The sequence below is a fragment of the Strigops habroptila genome, chromosome 9 (assembly GCF_004027225.2).
Source record: "Strigops habroptila isolate Jane chromosome 9, bStrHab1.2.pri, whole genome shotgun sequence".
NCBI lineage: Eukaryota > Metazoa > Chordata > Aves > Psittaciformes > Psittacidae > Strigops > Strigops habroptila.
In genome coordinates this window covers 3,756,254-3,771,894 of record NC_044285.2, presented here as the reverse complement: position 1 = coordinate 3,771,894, position 15,641 = coordinate 3,756,254, and the positions used below count along the sequence as shown (strand labels likewise).

The following is a 15,641-nucleotide window of genomic DNA, read 5'->3' as shown; positions in this document are numbered from 1 at the left end:
TCCTTTTTTCATTTTGTTGGTTGTTGCTCTTGTGGAGGGGAGAAATAACCTCGTTTGTACCGTGTTCAGTGGTCTCTAGTTAGTGCCGCTGTAGCACAGATACAATAGAGTGTAACTGGAAAACTGATACAGAGAAGATATTGTCATCATTGTCATGAGAAGAATGATTGCAGAGGGCATGAGGCAAAACCCAGGGAGTCAATACAAAGCTGTACCTGTAGTGAAAATGCAATCTCCAGCTTTTTTGTCAGAGTGGCATCTGTGGCCAGCTTGAGCTACAGATCCACGACATCCATCCCTGATCCGAACCCAGTGGTTACAAATTAGGCAGGGTTATAGTGTAAGGGATATCTGAAACCTCACAGCCCACAAGCCCTACTCGTGCCAACTGCTGCTAACATGGAATCAAAATACTTAGAAATTAAAGGCTATTTTAAAGTGATGGGTTTAGTTTCATATCAAACAGACAAGTGACAGACTAAATGTTTGAATAATAACAATATCATAAAGTAGGCTATTTTCAGAGGATGATCACTTTGACCACAGAACTTCCTCCTCTCAGTGAAGTCTCTGCTTCATTTAATGGCTTGTAAAAATGATCTGGCAAAGAAGTAAATGTGAGTCCTATATGCAGTGCTGGCAGTGCCCTTCTTTTCCCCCAGGTTCTCCCAAAGTCCCCTTCATAGGCAGCTGAAAATATCATTGTAGTGCCTGTAAGACACAGAATCACTGCAACTAGATTTCAACATCGATCGCTATCAAAGTGGAAAGACAAGGGATTTATGGAGCAAGCAATTAAACATGAAAACTCCAGCCAGTTTCATATTTGGTAAAGGAATGTGCAGCCAGGTATTAGCATAACTACTATCTCAAGTAATACACAGGGAAGAAAAATGTGATGTACAAATAGTACCACATTATGGTTGCCATTAAATTACACTACAGACAGATTTTCCTCTCCTCACTGTCATTATACCTTTCGAACACACCTGGATGTGTTTAAGAAGGAGAATTACTTTTAATTTTTTTAAAACCCAGTATTTTTCTTATGACAACATAAAAAAGAATTCCAGCTTCCCAACTCGGAAGACCAAGTTCTGTGTTATTAACTAAGCCAATTAACTGCTGTACTCTAAAGCCCTGTGTATATCATATAGAGCATTTGGCTTCCAGTTGTGTTTTAAGCCTGTAAACTGATTTTAGGGATTGCTTGACACTACGGTTCTTTTCAGTTTGGTCTTTCCCTCCCAGGTTATAACCTATCTTCTGTTGGACCGTGTGAGTGCTCTCACTGGAGTCCCTGGAGAGCCTCTCATTTTTCCAGCACGCACTGATTTATGTGACAAACACACTTATCTTTCTTACAACCACAGGAAGGGCTTTATCCATGGTATTAGTTTTTGTAATCTTACCTCTATAGAAGATTCAAGAGCTAGATGATCCTTGATGGTGGTTAGATTTAAGAAGAAAGTGATGAGCTTTTAAGCACAGATTTTTTTAACCCAGTCAGTGGCTGTCTTCCTAGCTAAAAAATGCCCAGAAGGGTGTGTTTTTCTACAGCTTAAAAAACCTGGGATGGGCAGGACATGCAATCTGAGAGGGCTGTTTTAAATCTCTGCCTTCTGAGTCTTCCTCAACCTCTGACCTCTCAGTATCTCTGCTGAGGAACTGGGAGTTCTTCTTCTAATCTGCTTTGGCAACACTCATCTGGCAGGCCCCTGGAGCAAACCTGAGATATCTTTTGGAGGTTCAGTTCATCATTTGATCTTTCCATGGTCTGGATTAGTCATTAACCTTGAATTATCTACTCTACCTACTTGCCTAAGACTCCCACATTTTCTGGGAAAAAAAAATGTTTACAGCAGTATATACATAAACCCAGGGCAGATGAAGGTCTGCAAATGAAGACTTGTAGCTAAGGATTTGGGGAAAAAATGCTATGAAGATGAAATGGGTCAAAGCTGAAGCATGAGGTGGAGGAGTGCAATCAAAAGACATGAGGTCACTTTTCAGAGATTTGTAGCCTTTATAACACAAAGGCATTACATGTTCTAGGGTAAATATTGCAGCCCATTAAATGTCACCTGGTTATTTGTGTCTTGAGCCCTGCAGAAGACCAGTGCCGGCAAGTTGGTTCTATTCCACCAACTAAACATCCACAGTATATTCGCACCCACACTATCTATAGGGATGAGTTACTTTGGTTCCCTCCCCAATGCCTCAGTGAAATTAATTTCCTTGCTTTCACAACAATAGCTTGGAAGTGACCAAAGACACATTTGCAATTAACACATTTTTTTCTGTTTTTATGGAATCTGTCTGTTTAGAACTGGCTTTTAACTACAACCAGTTAAGAGCTTGTACTACTGCTGAATAAAGCATCAGAGGAAATTTAGTACAAGACATAACTAATTCGAAAAAGCACTTGTGACGGAAACTAATCTAAAGCAGTGTAATCAGAGGCTTCTCTTCCTAACAGATTTTGTTGCATATCTTTTAGTTTAACATATATTCTTGTACTAATGTACAGGTGAGAATAACTCCATGTCTAGTTAGGACTGATTGTCTTTAGCACCAGTTTGTTGTGCAAAATCATGTTAAAGATGCTCTTAGTTTTCACCTGGGTGAAACTGTGGCTCTAGTGATGTTAGGCAAAACTCAGACCAACTTGCAATGGGGCCAGATTTCACACTGGATAATTTTAGCAAGGAGATCTGGAAAAGATTTTTGAGAATCAGTCATGTGGAATTGACAGTCAGATATTTTCTGCTTACAGCTATCAAACTAGGTTCGTGCTTGAATATGTAAAAGCAGGAAAACACTGTTTACAAATGGACTCATGATTGCCATGAAATACATGCACTCTTTTACCTTTCTCTCCCTACATGCTTCTGAAACTCTCACCATATCCCTGCAATACTGAGATATGGTGGAGAGATGGGGTCAAAATAATCAGGTGAATCTTGATTTTTGGGAACAGGTTGTGCCACACCCAGGCATAGAAGATTTTTTTTGTTGGAAGAAAGTACAAGGAATCTAGTAGAATAATACAGCTGCTGATGTCGAAAGTAGGACTCCAAGACTAACATTCCTGTCTGATTGCCTTTATAAACAGTGCTCAGTAATTTTCCAGTACAGTAGTCATTCTGCTAACAGACTTGCCAACTTTCACTCACACAGGTTTCTTTTTTTCTTTGGTGATCATCATTTTGACAGCTTGACTTTCTGTAATTTCCCACCACTTATAAGATGAGCCATAGGACAATGTTTTATAATTTACATGCACCTTTGGAAGATCTTTTAAATGGAAGACATTGTATTCTCCCTCCTCCCTCCCCTAAATTGAGCAGATCACTCACTTCCAGAGGACTCAGCGTGGTGTGAGTGAATGTCCTTCTTGCTGGCAGCTCTCTCACTACTCTAAGGCACAGAGTATCCACACTCTCAGAGCCCTTTTGCAGTGAGTTACCCCTACCCTGATCCATGGCTGGTGCGTCTTTGATAGTGCAACTGGTGTCCAGCTCCATTCCCTGCCTTTTAAAGAAAGCAGTGCCTTTCCCTCAGCTCACACACCACAGGATGCAAACAGTGTGAAGAGCATTACAGCAGGCAGTAGTAGGAATGAATTTCACAATTACATATTTTGCTAGATTATCCTGCTAATCCTTCTTTGTGGGTAAAGACTGCACTTGGCCTGAAGAGCCTCAAAACAAGGAGGCACAGATCATTTAACATTTTAAAACAAAGCAATGTTCAAACAGAAGGCTGTTGAGTCAAACATTATAATGGGAAAAAATGTGATGTAAGTCAGCCTGGGTGTTTACACCAAAGCTAAGAAATCTGTCTCATGACTCCATGTGAAAACTAATGCCAAATTGACTTCTGCTCTAGCAAGTCATCTTGAATTATTTGATGTAAATGCATTTACAAGGAGCAAATAAGCCCTCCTCATTCTACTCTCTGTTCCCAAGTCTTCTCTTACTCTCTGAAAGATTGCTTCATCGAGCAATTGAGTTGAGTTCCTGGATTTGCTTGAAAATATCTTCTTGTCTTTCAGTAGCTAACTAATACTGATTGCTGGCTGCTGCACTTGAAGACCTTCCTACAACCTGGAATGCGTGTGATTTTGTCTCCTTCTAGTGGATGGTGCTAACCAGATCTGCCCACAACAGGACATCAGCTCCCCACTCACAAAGGCGCCCAGAAGTCTCCCAGGCTTTCTGGTCTACAGCATTTGGCTTCTCCTCCTGCAAGACTTCCGGAGACCTGCTGGAGCTGCCGACCACCGGCAGCCCAGGATGGTTCCCCGAAGAGCAGCCGCCAGGGCGCAGCATTGGCCGCTGGCTCCGCCGCCTGCAGCCACCGTGTCTTGCACGGGGTCCAGCACAGTCCTGGCAAATTCATTAAGCTCAAACTGATTCTAGAGATCCCAACTCCAGTTTTGGGAAATACTTCAAAATGAGCTCTTACGTGGTGCCTCCTTGGACCAGAGGGTGCTAACATTACTATTTATGCCAGATTTCCAGGCTAAAATGATTTGAAACCTTCCTCCTGGCTGTTCCTTTTTTTCTTTTTTTTTCATGTTACCAAACTCAAAGCACACCAAAGGAGATGTTTCTTAGCACAAGGCACAAATAAGGTTTTGAACTTGTTGCTATTGAACCTTATGGATGATAAACATTTGTAGAGGTTCCAGGAGAGTCTGACTGCACTAATGAAAGAACATACCCATTTGGAAGCTTTGAATGTCTAGCTCATTCCCTTCAGCTAACAGCACTCCCAGTACATCCCTCCAGTTTAGTATAATTTCCATACAGCCCTGCAAGTAATTTGCTAACATTCTCAAGGAGTTTTCCATCATTCTCTTTCCCCCAAAATTCTACTATTTGCAAGACTTTTCACCTCACAAAATAAATCCAAAACTGTTCTGCTCCCCATCTACCTGTGATGATAACACAAATAAAAGTGGTGCAAACAGAATCAAGGAGACTGATTTTTGTACTCATGGACTGTTAAACAGAGCACTGTCACAGGTATATGGGAGAGTCTAAAGGGTCATACAGATAAGCACCATTAGCTAAAATCAGACCAGCAATCAAAGCAATGGGCACCATCAACCATCGCACAATGAGGCACTATGCTTTGAGTCATCATTAGCCTTTTGGGCAGGTTGGTGAGATGCTGAGGCAGCTGAGGCCTTGGCTGGCTCTTGTAACTGGCTTCATTTTTTCCCCAGTGGTTATCAGTGGGGTACATGAACGCTTGGAAAGCACAGTGTTGGATTCCAGTCCACAGATGGAGAAGTGAAAGGGGAATAGAAGAAAGAAAGAAAGAAAGAAGTGATCCATGGAACCACAGAACTGACCTCAGCAGCATCCAGGTTTTGGAGCCAATGTGGAGGGAAACAATAATCAAAGACATAGTGGTAAATGGATGCAACATAGGTTTCCTCCAGGCAAAACTCACTGGCTGCATTCTGTGATTAAGATAACTGCTTTTCCAGACAAAGGAAACGTGGCAGATTTAATCTATTTGGTTATCAGTAAAAACCTCCTTTTGCTTATTTAAGTTGGAGGAACTGGTGATATGCTGGGAAACGGGGATATCAATGTGTAATTTCTATGGTAGGTGAGAGCTGGCTGCAGCGTAGTGCTGTGAAGGAGTATCAGGTATGAAGGGAATCTAGATTAGTTACCAGTGGACTTCCTGAAAGATCTGTCTTGCATTCGATCTAATTTAGTATGTTCATTAATGACCTTGGCACGAAAAGAAGGAAAAATAGGGAAAATGCTGACAATACAAAGTCTATACAACAGAGGATTAGGAGTCATCCAGGAAGAACTGAATAACCTTGAGTGCTGCAATAACAGAGATAGGATGAAAATTAATAGCATACAGTGCAAGGTTGTGTGCTTAGGGACTAATAACAAGCATTTCTGTGTTAAAGTAGGATTCCCATGTTGAAACAAATGAGGAGGAAAACATCTAGAATGACTGTAAGCCACAAATATGATGCAGTCATGAAAAAAGCAAAGCATGTATCAGGAGAGTTACTGCTGATGAAGGCAGGAGATTATGAGTGCGAGGGTTAGACTGGACTGAGACTGGCATTCTCCACACAATTCTGGCCACCTGCACACTAAAATTATGAATTTAAATAATGTAAATTAGAGCACCAGTAGAGAAGGTGGCCAAGGGAATGAAGAATTGATGTACAGTCTCTGATCCAATAAGGAGTTAAGGAAAAGTAATGGATTTAGCCCAGCAAAATGATGGAAGGAGGAGATGCAATGGTTTGCTGTATCATATGGCACTCAGCCCAAGGCAAAGAGCTGGGGGGGAGCAGGGGGGAATACTGTATAAGCAGAGGAACAGAGCTGATGCAAGAACAAATGGCTGAAAAATTACAATGACAAATTAAGGCTGGAAATAAAAGATCCTGACCCACCTGAACAGCAAGGTCATAGGAGAGCCTTCCAGTGAGGGAAGGAGACTGGAGCTAAATCAGTTTCTACATGCTGCTGGTATGCAAGTTAGCAGGAAACTAACCCTTGGACTCAGGAGATACTTTCATGTCCCAAACAGTGAAAATAAGGGTTCAGGTCTCCTGTGGTTTTCAGTAGATGAAGGAAGGGATTTCTGGCTTTTATGCTGCTGTTAAGCATCTGTGTAGGAACACCACATATTCAGCAGGTCCCTGAAAGAACTCAACCTCTATTAAAATCTATTACAGCAAAAAGGAGGAAAATTAAGAGTGTTTGCATATAGGCCATTACAAGTCGAACAGTTGGGAAATTTCATGTGGTTTTGGTTCTTTTCCTGCATTAGAGGGGAGCAGTTTCATATTCATAGACTCAACCATGCATGTTGAAGTGTGTGGCCACTGGCCGACCTATGTTTTCAGTAATAACAGCTGATGTGATCTGTGATTTCTGAGTCTTGTGCCAACATGAGTGCTGGGTTTGCCTATATATTTGGGTTGGTGTTCAGTGTGCTGGAAACAACCCATACGCACCGCATGCAAGAATCCAGATTCCATCTGGTTACAGCAGGGTTTTGTAAAAAATATCTAAAGAGCTAGGCAAAGGATTAGAATAAAGAGGTGCTAATAGGGTGCAGTTGGGACAGGAAAGGAAGCTGTAAAGAATTTAATGGAAAAAGAGGGTCAAGGAACATAAAAAATAAAATAGGAAGAAAAAGAGGCATTTTTTTAAAAGGTGAAAGAGTAACAATAATAAAGAATGAAAGATTCTTTTATTTTTGCCAGTTTCAACAAAACCCTTAAGAAAATTCTCTTCTCTGACGTTTAATTTTAAAACATGTCAGTGTATCCAACGCTTTTTTTCAATCCTGCTTTGCATTTTTGAGGTGCTGTGTTGCAGTTGCAGACTTCTAATCTTCTGCTTGGCCTCATGAAACTACTGTCCCCTGCCCCACGTTATTTGGCTCCCCCAAGAGGTGGCTGAAGTTCAAAGGGATATATAATTTGCAAAGCACTTTGGGATCGTGCTGGGAGAGAGACACTGTTATTAATATCATACCCTCTTTTCCTCCAGTTCACTTTATATCTGATGTGGGTTTTTATTTTGTACTTTTATTATAATCTCAACAGCAATAGCCTCCTCCTCTTCCTCCATTTACACAACATGATCTCACCCCATCCCAAAGAGTCTGCAATCCAGATTATACATGGATTGAGAGAGGAAGCAAAGGGCAGCGTGGGATGGTGAATTCAAGTCACGCAGAACATCCACAAGAGAAACAGAGACTGAGTGTCCTATGACCCAGATGGCCATAAGACCCTTCTCTAGAGATAAATACTCCTTAAGTTTTGAGTAAAAATGTAAATATAGTTCAAATCTCACAAAACAGAGCAGGTTTACTACAGAAAGGAAAGCACTGTTCCTCCTTCTGAACTCAGGTAAAGGGTTTAGGTCTGAGCAGAAATGGGAAAGGACCTTATTGTAACAAGATGCTACAATAATTTTACTCGAAACCCTAACACAAATTCAGGGTTCATAAGAAAAACATTGACATGGTGAAAGAGAATGGTTTCTTTAAGATGTTCTTGGTCAGGGAATATGCTAAGCATGCATTTCTAATATCTGGGTGGGCAAACGCAAGTGGAAATTTAAATTCTACAGAGGCACAGAGAATGTGCTTCTGAAAATGTTTCCAGTTAAAAGCATGTTAAGTGTGAAAGTGTAGTCTACACGGAGGCAGTGAGGGACTGTGGTCTATCAGATCATCAGCAAGGATTTTGTGGCCTTTCTGGGTACTAAGCATGTTTGGTGCTTGCTGTCCGTGCTCTGAAAGAAAAGGAGCAATGAGAGTGTCACGGTGCCAGTGCCAACTGCTCCTGGGGAAAATGGGGCTATAAGTTGCCTGGTAACTCCATACAGAAGAGATACCTTGGAATAACATTAAGGGCTGGGCCTGAATCCCCAAGGAAACACAATCTGGGTATAAGAACAGAGTATCCCTCTCTCGGGAGGTTTTGTGTGATTTAACCTAACCCACTGGAAAGGCAGCAATGTCTGGTGAAAGTGTGCAACAAAGAGGACACTTAACCAAGGGCTCAGGATCAAGGAGATCCCATAGAGAAACAGCACTATGGGTCTTAGGGCTCTATCAGACCTGCTGGCCAAGACCTCCCTTTGTTGCTCTCAGCTAGCAGAGGCAGAAGCTGCAACCTTCTTCCAGAGCTTTAGAAGTTGTTTTTCTTCATCTCTACCACTTGGAACCTCTCCATATACCTGCCCGAGCTCACACCAGTCTCCTCTTAATGGCTTAACAAAAGGTCTGTAAGAAAAACGGGGCAGGGCAGAAACAAAAGCAGATGCTCCTTGTTTCTGTCTTTCTGAAAGAATGACATGCCAGAAATCCCAGCATCATTGAATTTAGGAAACTTCCTCATGGAAATGACAGTTGTTTCCCTGAAGTCACTGGGAGTTTGGTTCTCACACACCTAGAAGCACATGGGGTATCTCATCATACCTTTCAGTACCACTGAAAGCAGTGTGGCCACAATGTTGTACAGCAGCAATAACAGGCAATGCAGACAGAAAATCAAACCTGAAACAGCCTTATTGATGGATGACCTGACACTGGATTTCCCTGCTTCAAGGCACTGTAATCAGAGTGCAGGTCTGCAGGTCTAATTAGAAGGAAGTGGGCTGTTTCTCATTTTCCCTATTGTTTCTGCCAGGAGGATTAGCTTTGGAAGTGCATTTCCCTGGCTCGTCTGATTATACAAGATGCAACAGCTAGCAGGTTGTTTTGAACATGCTTTTTTAGATGTTGTTGAGCTTTGTTCTAGATTGATTTTATGTTCTACTATCAAAACTGGATCCCCTACAGTATTCTACAATGCTAAACATTACTGTGAAGCAAGAGTAAACTTTTTTGTTAGCAAACTGAACAAATTAATTTGCCTTCCTGTGTTTTGTCATTTTGGTCAGAAATGTTTTATACAACACAGATCAAAATCAATTCAGCTGCAAGTGCTTGCCAAAGTAAAAAGAGAGTTTTTACTGGGTTTTAGCGCTTATTACTATTAGATCTTTATTTACTCCTACTGATGCAGAAAAGCACCCTTCTGAGCAAAGCATCTAAAATGTGTTTCATCCTAATTTCTTGACTTCAGCAAGATTCAGGTATGTTTCCAAAACTATGCAGGTCTTGCTAAACGCTGTACAAACCTCATATGAAGAAGAGACATTCATCACCTAGAGGCTTCCATTCTGAACCATGCTAATACAGACCGGGCAGGTAACACAGCAAGTCAGCTATAGTAGCTTAAAGGCTGTCAGTTGTTTGCAAGGTTTTTTGTGGCGCTGTTCGACAATTCATCAGACCCTATTCTGTACTGAATAATGATAAAAAAGGTTAGATATCCAGTCACTGCTCTCTTGTCTGACTTCATACTGCAGGTTGCTCTGTCACCCAAGAGGCAGCCAAGGGGAAAAGAAAACCATTCCCAAACAATGCATGAAGGCAGCTTGCATGGAATCTGGCCTTACTGAACACAAATTAAATGGACTCTGAGGTAATGAAAGTCTGACCTGCTCCATAAAAGGAAATGAATATTACAGCTGGTTCCTGTGGCTAACAATGTGTCCCAATACTTATAGATATTTTCACCATGTTCACCAGTTGGAGGCTTTGGAAATGGGCGATTTGTGAAGGAAAAGGATATTGGAATTTATTATTGTTTAACTCCTTACCGTGACTGGCAGGGGTGTGTGTTACATTTCCTGACCTGGGGCTCGGGGCGATTCACTCGCTGGCAGTCACTGTCATTCACCAGTGTCATGGTCTTGTTAATGATTCGAGTACAGGACACAATGGTTTTCCTTTCACCTACAAGTCAAATAAAAAACAACTCTGAAAAAGGAAACCAGTGGCTAAGGACAAAATCATGGCAACTCAGTAACCAAAACTCAAAAGCTAGAAGCTCCCTACTACCTCTGCAAGATTTAATCTACACATACCTACCAACTCTGCAAGCAATCCCATTCCCCGCTTCTGTCTTACCTTTGTACTGTTCTGGTTTTCACTTTAATTCTGTTTATTTTCAGAAAAAGCTACAAATCTTTCCCCAGTAATTGAGAAATTGGCTGCTTCACAGGAACAACAGGTTGGGCTCTCTTTTTCTAGCATTTAATGTGGAAACAACCTGGAAAGCAATTTGCTTTCATTTCTGGTTCCTCCTCCACATGTAGCTGTGCCCTGTAATCACCTAGGACAGATGTGCCAGCTGTTTAAGCTGAAGCCACACAATCATCCACCCCTCAGTGACTGATAATGACAGGACAGCTGCCTCTTGCTGCTCTCCACTCAGAAAGAGTCAAGTTGAAAAGGAGTGACCAGGGTTCAAGAGTGATAAATTGGGTTTGTTAGTATTTCACAAAACGGTGAAATTAAGCCACCAAAATAAATCATTTCTTAACTTCTGGTCCTCCAGATATACTACTTTGAAAACACTGAAGTATCTCAGGAGTATTCAGCATTTCTCACATAAATTGTCTGTGTATCAGGAGTTTCATCAAGACACAGCACTGTGGCCCTCAGAGTTTAGCCTTCTGCTATGTGACAATCACTACATGTGACAAGCAAAATGTCTTAGATGCTTTTTTTAACCCTGAGTCTGCATCAAATTGAGTTTATTCATGATCTGCAGCATCTGACAATCAAAACGTAAGAGATAATTGCCATCCAAGCTACTACTGAGGAGAGCCATGTTGGTGGGTACTGATTTGATTCAAATATATGGCAGCCTTGCAGCACAAATCAGAAGAGCTACAAATAAATTTCCTACTCATTCATTTGAGGATTTAATGGCTCCAAGAAATGACTGTTCTAACAAATGCATAAAAGTGTCCATTTTAAAAAGAGTTCTATTTACAGAAAAGAATAAACCCATGATTTCAGTACACTGAGGGCAGTGAGCCTGCAAATGTGAAGATGAGCACTCTTCCCTTCTGTCATATAATATGATAAATAATTGGGTCTGCTGGTATAGAAAGACTGGCCAGAATGCATGGAAATGATCCATGTTCCTCAGGGAAAAACCTGCTTCTTCCAGTACTGAAGATTCAATGGACAGTGGCTGACAAACCAGTCTCTGGTTTCACAGGCATCAATTGCCCCCAGGGTTTGAGCAAATCTGCCTCAGCACATCCTAGAGATCATCTGCAAGGTGTGATTTGCAGCGTGCTCACATCCACCTCACACTAAGAGCATCTGATGCAATCTCCAGGAGTTGTCACAGCAGTGCTGCCCCAGTTCCATCCCTGGGGAAGGAAGTGTCTTTCAGTGAACATGCCCGAACACCTGCGGAAACTCTGCTCCAAGAATGTGACTGAGACTTGAGATATGGGGCTGCACACAGTGCCTTGAGCTATCCATGGAGCACTAATCCAGGTGCAGCTCCAGCCTACACTAATGAGCCGACAAAGCAGCATCTCTGCCAAAACTCTGGGTGAAAATTAACTGTGGGGATGTGGATGAGAGCTGGGAGAGCTGGTGAGAATGAGCTCTCCTTTGAGTTCATTATGGCAACATTCGTACCCATGGCCAGTTTCCTTCATGCTTTGGCAAGGCTGCCCTTCTGCAGGCACCTCTGTAATGCCTGGTGTCTGCAAACCCTGTCCAGCAAGTCCCACCAAGCTTCCAAAGAGCCTTACCTCCTCCACACTGCACACTGCACCCTTCCCATCCGCTGTGCGTCCAGATGTACAAGGAATCCTGTTGCTTTTCTGGCTCGCTTCTGTTTTCAGCAGTATAGTTTACAGGAATGGTGTATTCGTAATGAATTCCATAATTCTGGTCATGAAATAACAGCACCTGGTTCAGCAGGAAAAGAAAGGCTGTTACAACACACTGTACTGGGAAAGCCAACACACTGCAGAGACAGTAATGCTGGAAATGCTGTCTCAGGCCAGTGTTTCTAAAATATAAGTACCTTGTGAAAGGCAACCAAATCTTTATCTAGAAACCTGAAATCACACTGGTATCGGTAAAACAGAGCATCTGCAGGAGTAATGGCTGCTTATGGCTTGTGAATATTTAAAACACTCATAGAGATGTCTAAAACTGGAATTTTGCATAATTTTGCTTAAGCCTCAAATACGATCAGTAGGCCATTGGCTATCTAAAGAGAAATAGTCAGACAACAGGAAGCATTAAATCAGCAGTTTTCATATAACAATTATTTTAATGAGCATCTAGAGTCAAAAAGTCACTCATCATACCTGTCCTACCCTTGTTTTCTACAAAGCAAGTTGTCTGCAAGCATCACGCAGAAACTCAGGCTTATGGTTGCGGACCTTTGTAGAGAATGGGGCAGCTTTGGGTTAACACTGTACATGTAATCCTGGGCTGCCTGCTGCGCATCACCCTGCTTGAACGGGGGATTTGGGCAAGAAAACCTCCAGGGATCCCTTTCAACTTCAACCCTTCTGTGATTCTGTGAGCTGCAGCATTCACTGTGGCATTTGAGCTGGGCTGCAGATGTCCGTAGTTTGAAGGTAGAAAGGTTTATTAGCACATCTGAAGGAACAAGCTGATCCTTCCGAAAGCAAAACCAACTCATGCAAAAAAAAAGTCATGCCTGTTGGGCAATGTGGCACTCAAAGTGAGTGTGACTATTCCTGCTGACAAGCTGTAGGAGGAGGATTTTATTGTCTCAGAAACCTGAGGATGACAAGAAAGAGCCATACCATACAGCTGCTGGCAACATATATATCCTCATACCCTGCACATTGCTAGAGGAAGGTGAAACTTGCTTCCAGCAGCAGGCTGATTATTTCCTGTGGAGTTGCATGTGATGCCTCTAGAGTTATTACCCTCAAATTCACTGACTATTAACAAAGACATAGGAACTAAGACAAATACTTTTTTCACCACAGGCAGATGACAGTTCTGGTGCTGTTTCAATTTACATGTTGGGCTTCATTTGGCTCTCACTTTCACTGGCTTGAGTCAGAAGTGACTAGAAAATAGTGGAGTATGAGGTCCATGGAATCCGAGTTACCATACTCCTAACAAACACCATAGAAGTACTACTGTAATGCTGATGATGTGGCTTTGAACTTATTACACCATAATCTCAGCAGCATTAGACAGATGAATTCTGCTGGCTCTTGTCACCTACTGAAATAGAAGCAGCACCTTATCAAGTAAGTGTTTTAAGCAGGGCTATCACAGGTGAAGCAAGCAGCTGCCCAATTAACAAAAGCAAATTTGCAAATGCTGTTTTCTCCCAACAATTACTGTTTCCCATTCAGAGCTGCAGAAATCGCTCCTGTTTAACCAGTCATCTCACTAAAGCTGTCATTTAACCAAAAAAATAACTGAAAGAAGGGGTCCATCTTGCAGCCAGTGACATCCTGGAGGTCTGTGCAGGGAACACTGTGGGGCTACACAAACTCAGAACCCATGAGTTGCTCTGCACAGTGCATAACTCTGGACAGAAAAGCATCTTCCAGAAGATAAGGGGAACAAAGACATGATTTTGCTTCAGCTACAGAGGGAACCTTACTACCAGAACTGAATACCAAGGGTGAAACTAGGCAGTCATCATGACAATGTCAAAGATGAATGGTTATTTTTTAAACACCATTTGAAATGCCAGGCTGTCAGAGGCAGAGAACTCAAGTCCTGCTCTGGCTTTCTTTAAGTGCATGAGATACAAACAGCTTGTTCTACAGAACTAATCAATCAGTCTTGACTAAAGCTTCTTTATGCCCTGTGAGTGTTTGGTTGTCCTGTGTTGCCGAGAGGAGGCCTAGCACAGGCCTAGTTACACAAACATTCATTTCTCCAAGAAATACACTTACAGCAACGCACTTGGAGAAATGCCTCAAGTATTAAAACCCAGGTCCTAAAAAGAAATCCTTATTATCTCAATATGGGTGCAAGACTAGTGAATCTAAGAGGCCCATATGAAACCAATTTCATGCAATTTTGTAGCCATATATAATTGGGGTGTGTATGTATGTGTGTATAATTGGTTTCAAATGCAGGTCACAATGGATTGACTGAAGCTTCTGGCTCTTTGTCAGTCCAGTGTATTCCACCACTGTTTGAACAACAGTTTTCTATTTAGAGGTAACTGGTAACCATCCTGCAGTTCTTGTGTTGAAAGAATGAAACCCACCACCCTGTATCAAGGAAAAGATTAATACCTGATTTGAAGAAAAGACTTCACGTGTGCTGTGTTTATGACTGGCAGTGATTTTAAGCCACATCTTTTTTTAATTGCCTGGTAATTTTTATTTTCCTCCTTTTTAATCATTTTGGGAAGAGAGGTGGGGTGCTCTTATCTGCTGAAAATGCCAGTCTGTACCTGGAAAGGATACTCATGGAGAACCTGATAACCACTACTTTCCTATGTTAGTTACTTACTCCTCAATGAGGAGGAAACGAGTATTTCTTTAAAAACAAAGCTCTGCTGATGCTGAAGTTCACAAAATGTTGCTACCAGATTTTCCTGCAGTATACCTCAACCAAGTAACACCTTGGAAGGTTCCAAGAGCTGGCAAAGGAACCTTGCACAGCATCTTCACCAACGGTACCTGTGCAACTCCTCTTTCTTACATGAGGTTAGGAAGACCTTGGCAGTACAAGATACTTTGTCAGAGTCCTGGTTTCAGGAGGGAGACTTGCGTTAAGGCCAAAGTCGAGCAGAAGCTGATTTTGCTGCTGATGAAGAAGGTTCCTGTATACCCCTTTGCGTGGGCAGACCTTGAATTACATGTGCTGGTGTGCCCAAAACTGCACCTCTGACTAGTTCAGTAGTAACCTTTTTGAATCCAGCTTTACACTGGTCTGTATGTGAACCTGGTAAACTCATTCATCTGTCTGAGAAAGCAAAGACAAAACACCTCATGTTCCTATGCAGCATATTTTAACACAGAGAAAAGTACTGACAAAGTGGAGTATTATTTTTTATGTCTGTGTGAAAAGTTTGAGCAACTTTTGAGCTTTTCAAACTGCTTCATGAAATGTTGCACAAAGAACACCAGCAAGCCTAAAAAATCAGGTGAGGAAAAGGAAAGACTTCTGATTTTTAGCAGTGCTTACAGATAGCCTTCAGTGAACAAACACGGCAAAATGTCACAGGGTAAAGAAAGAAC

General features: G+C 41.8%; 1 protein-coding gene across 1 annotated transcript in view; it reads right to left on the bottom strand.

The window, feature by feature from the left end:
- The window catches only part of ADAMTS17 (ADAM metallopeptidase with thrombospondin type 1 motif 17), a 174,494-nt gene that overhangs the window by 27,749 nt on the left and 131,104 nt on the right, over positions 1–15,641 (bottom strand). Inside the window, exons 18-19 of the mRNA XM_030498506.1 lie at positions 12,189–12,348; positions 10,227–10,362 (exon numbers count right to left, since the gene is read on the bottom strand). Of these exons, the coding sequence (XP_030354366.1) occupies positions 10,227–10,362; positions 12,189–12,348 (296 nt within the window). The remainder of the gene's footprint in view (positions 1–10,226; positions 10,363–12,188; positions 12,349–15,641) is intronic.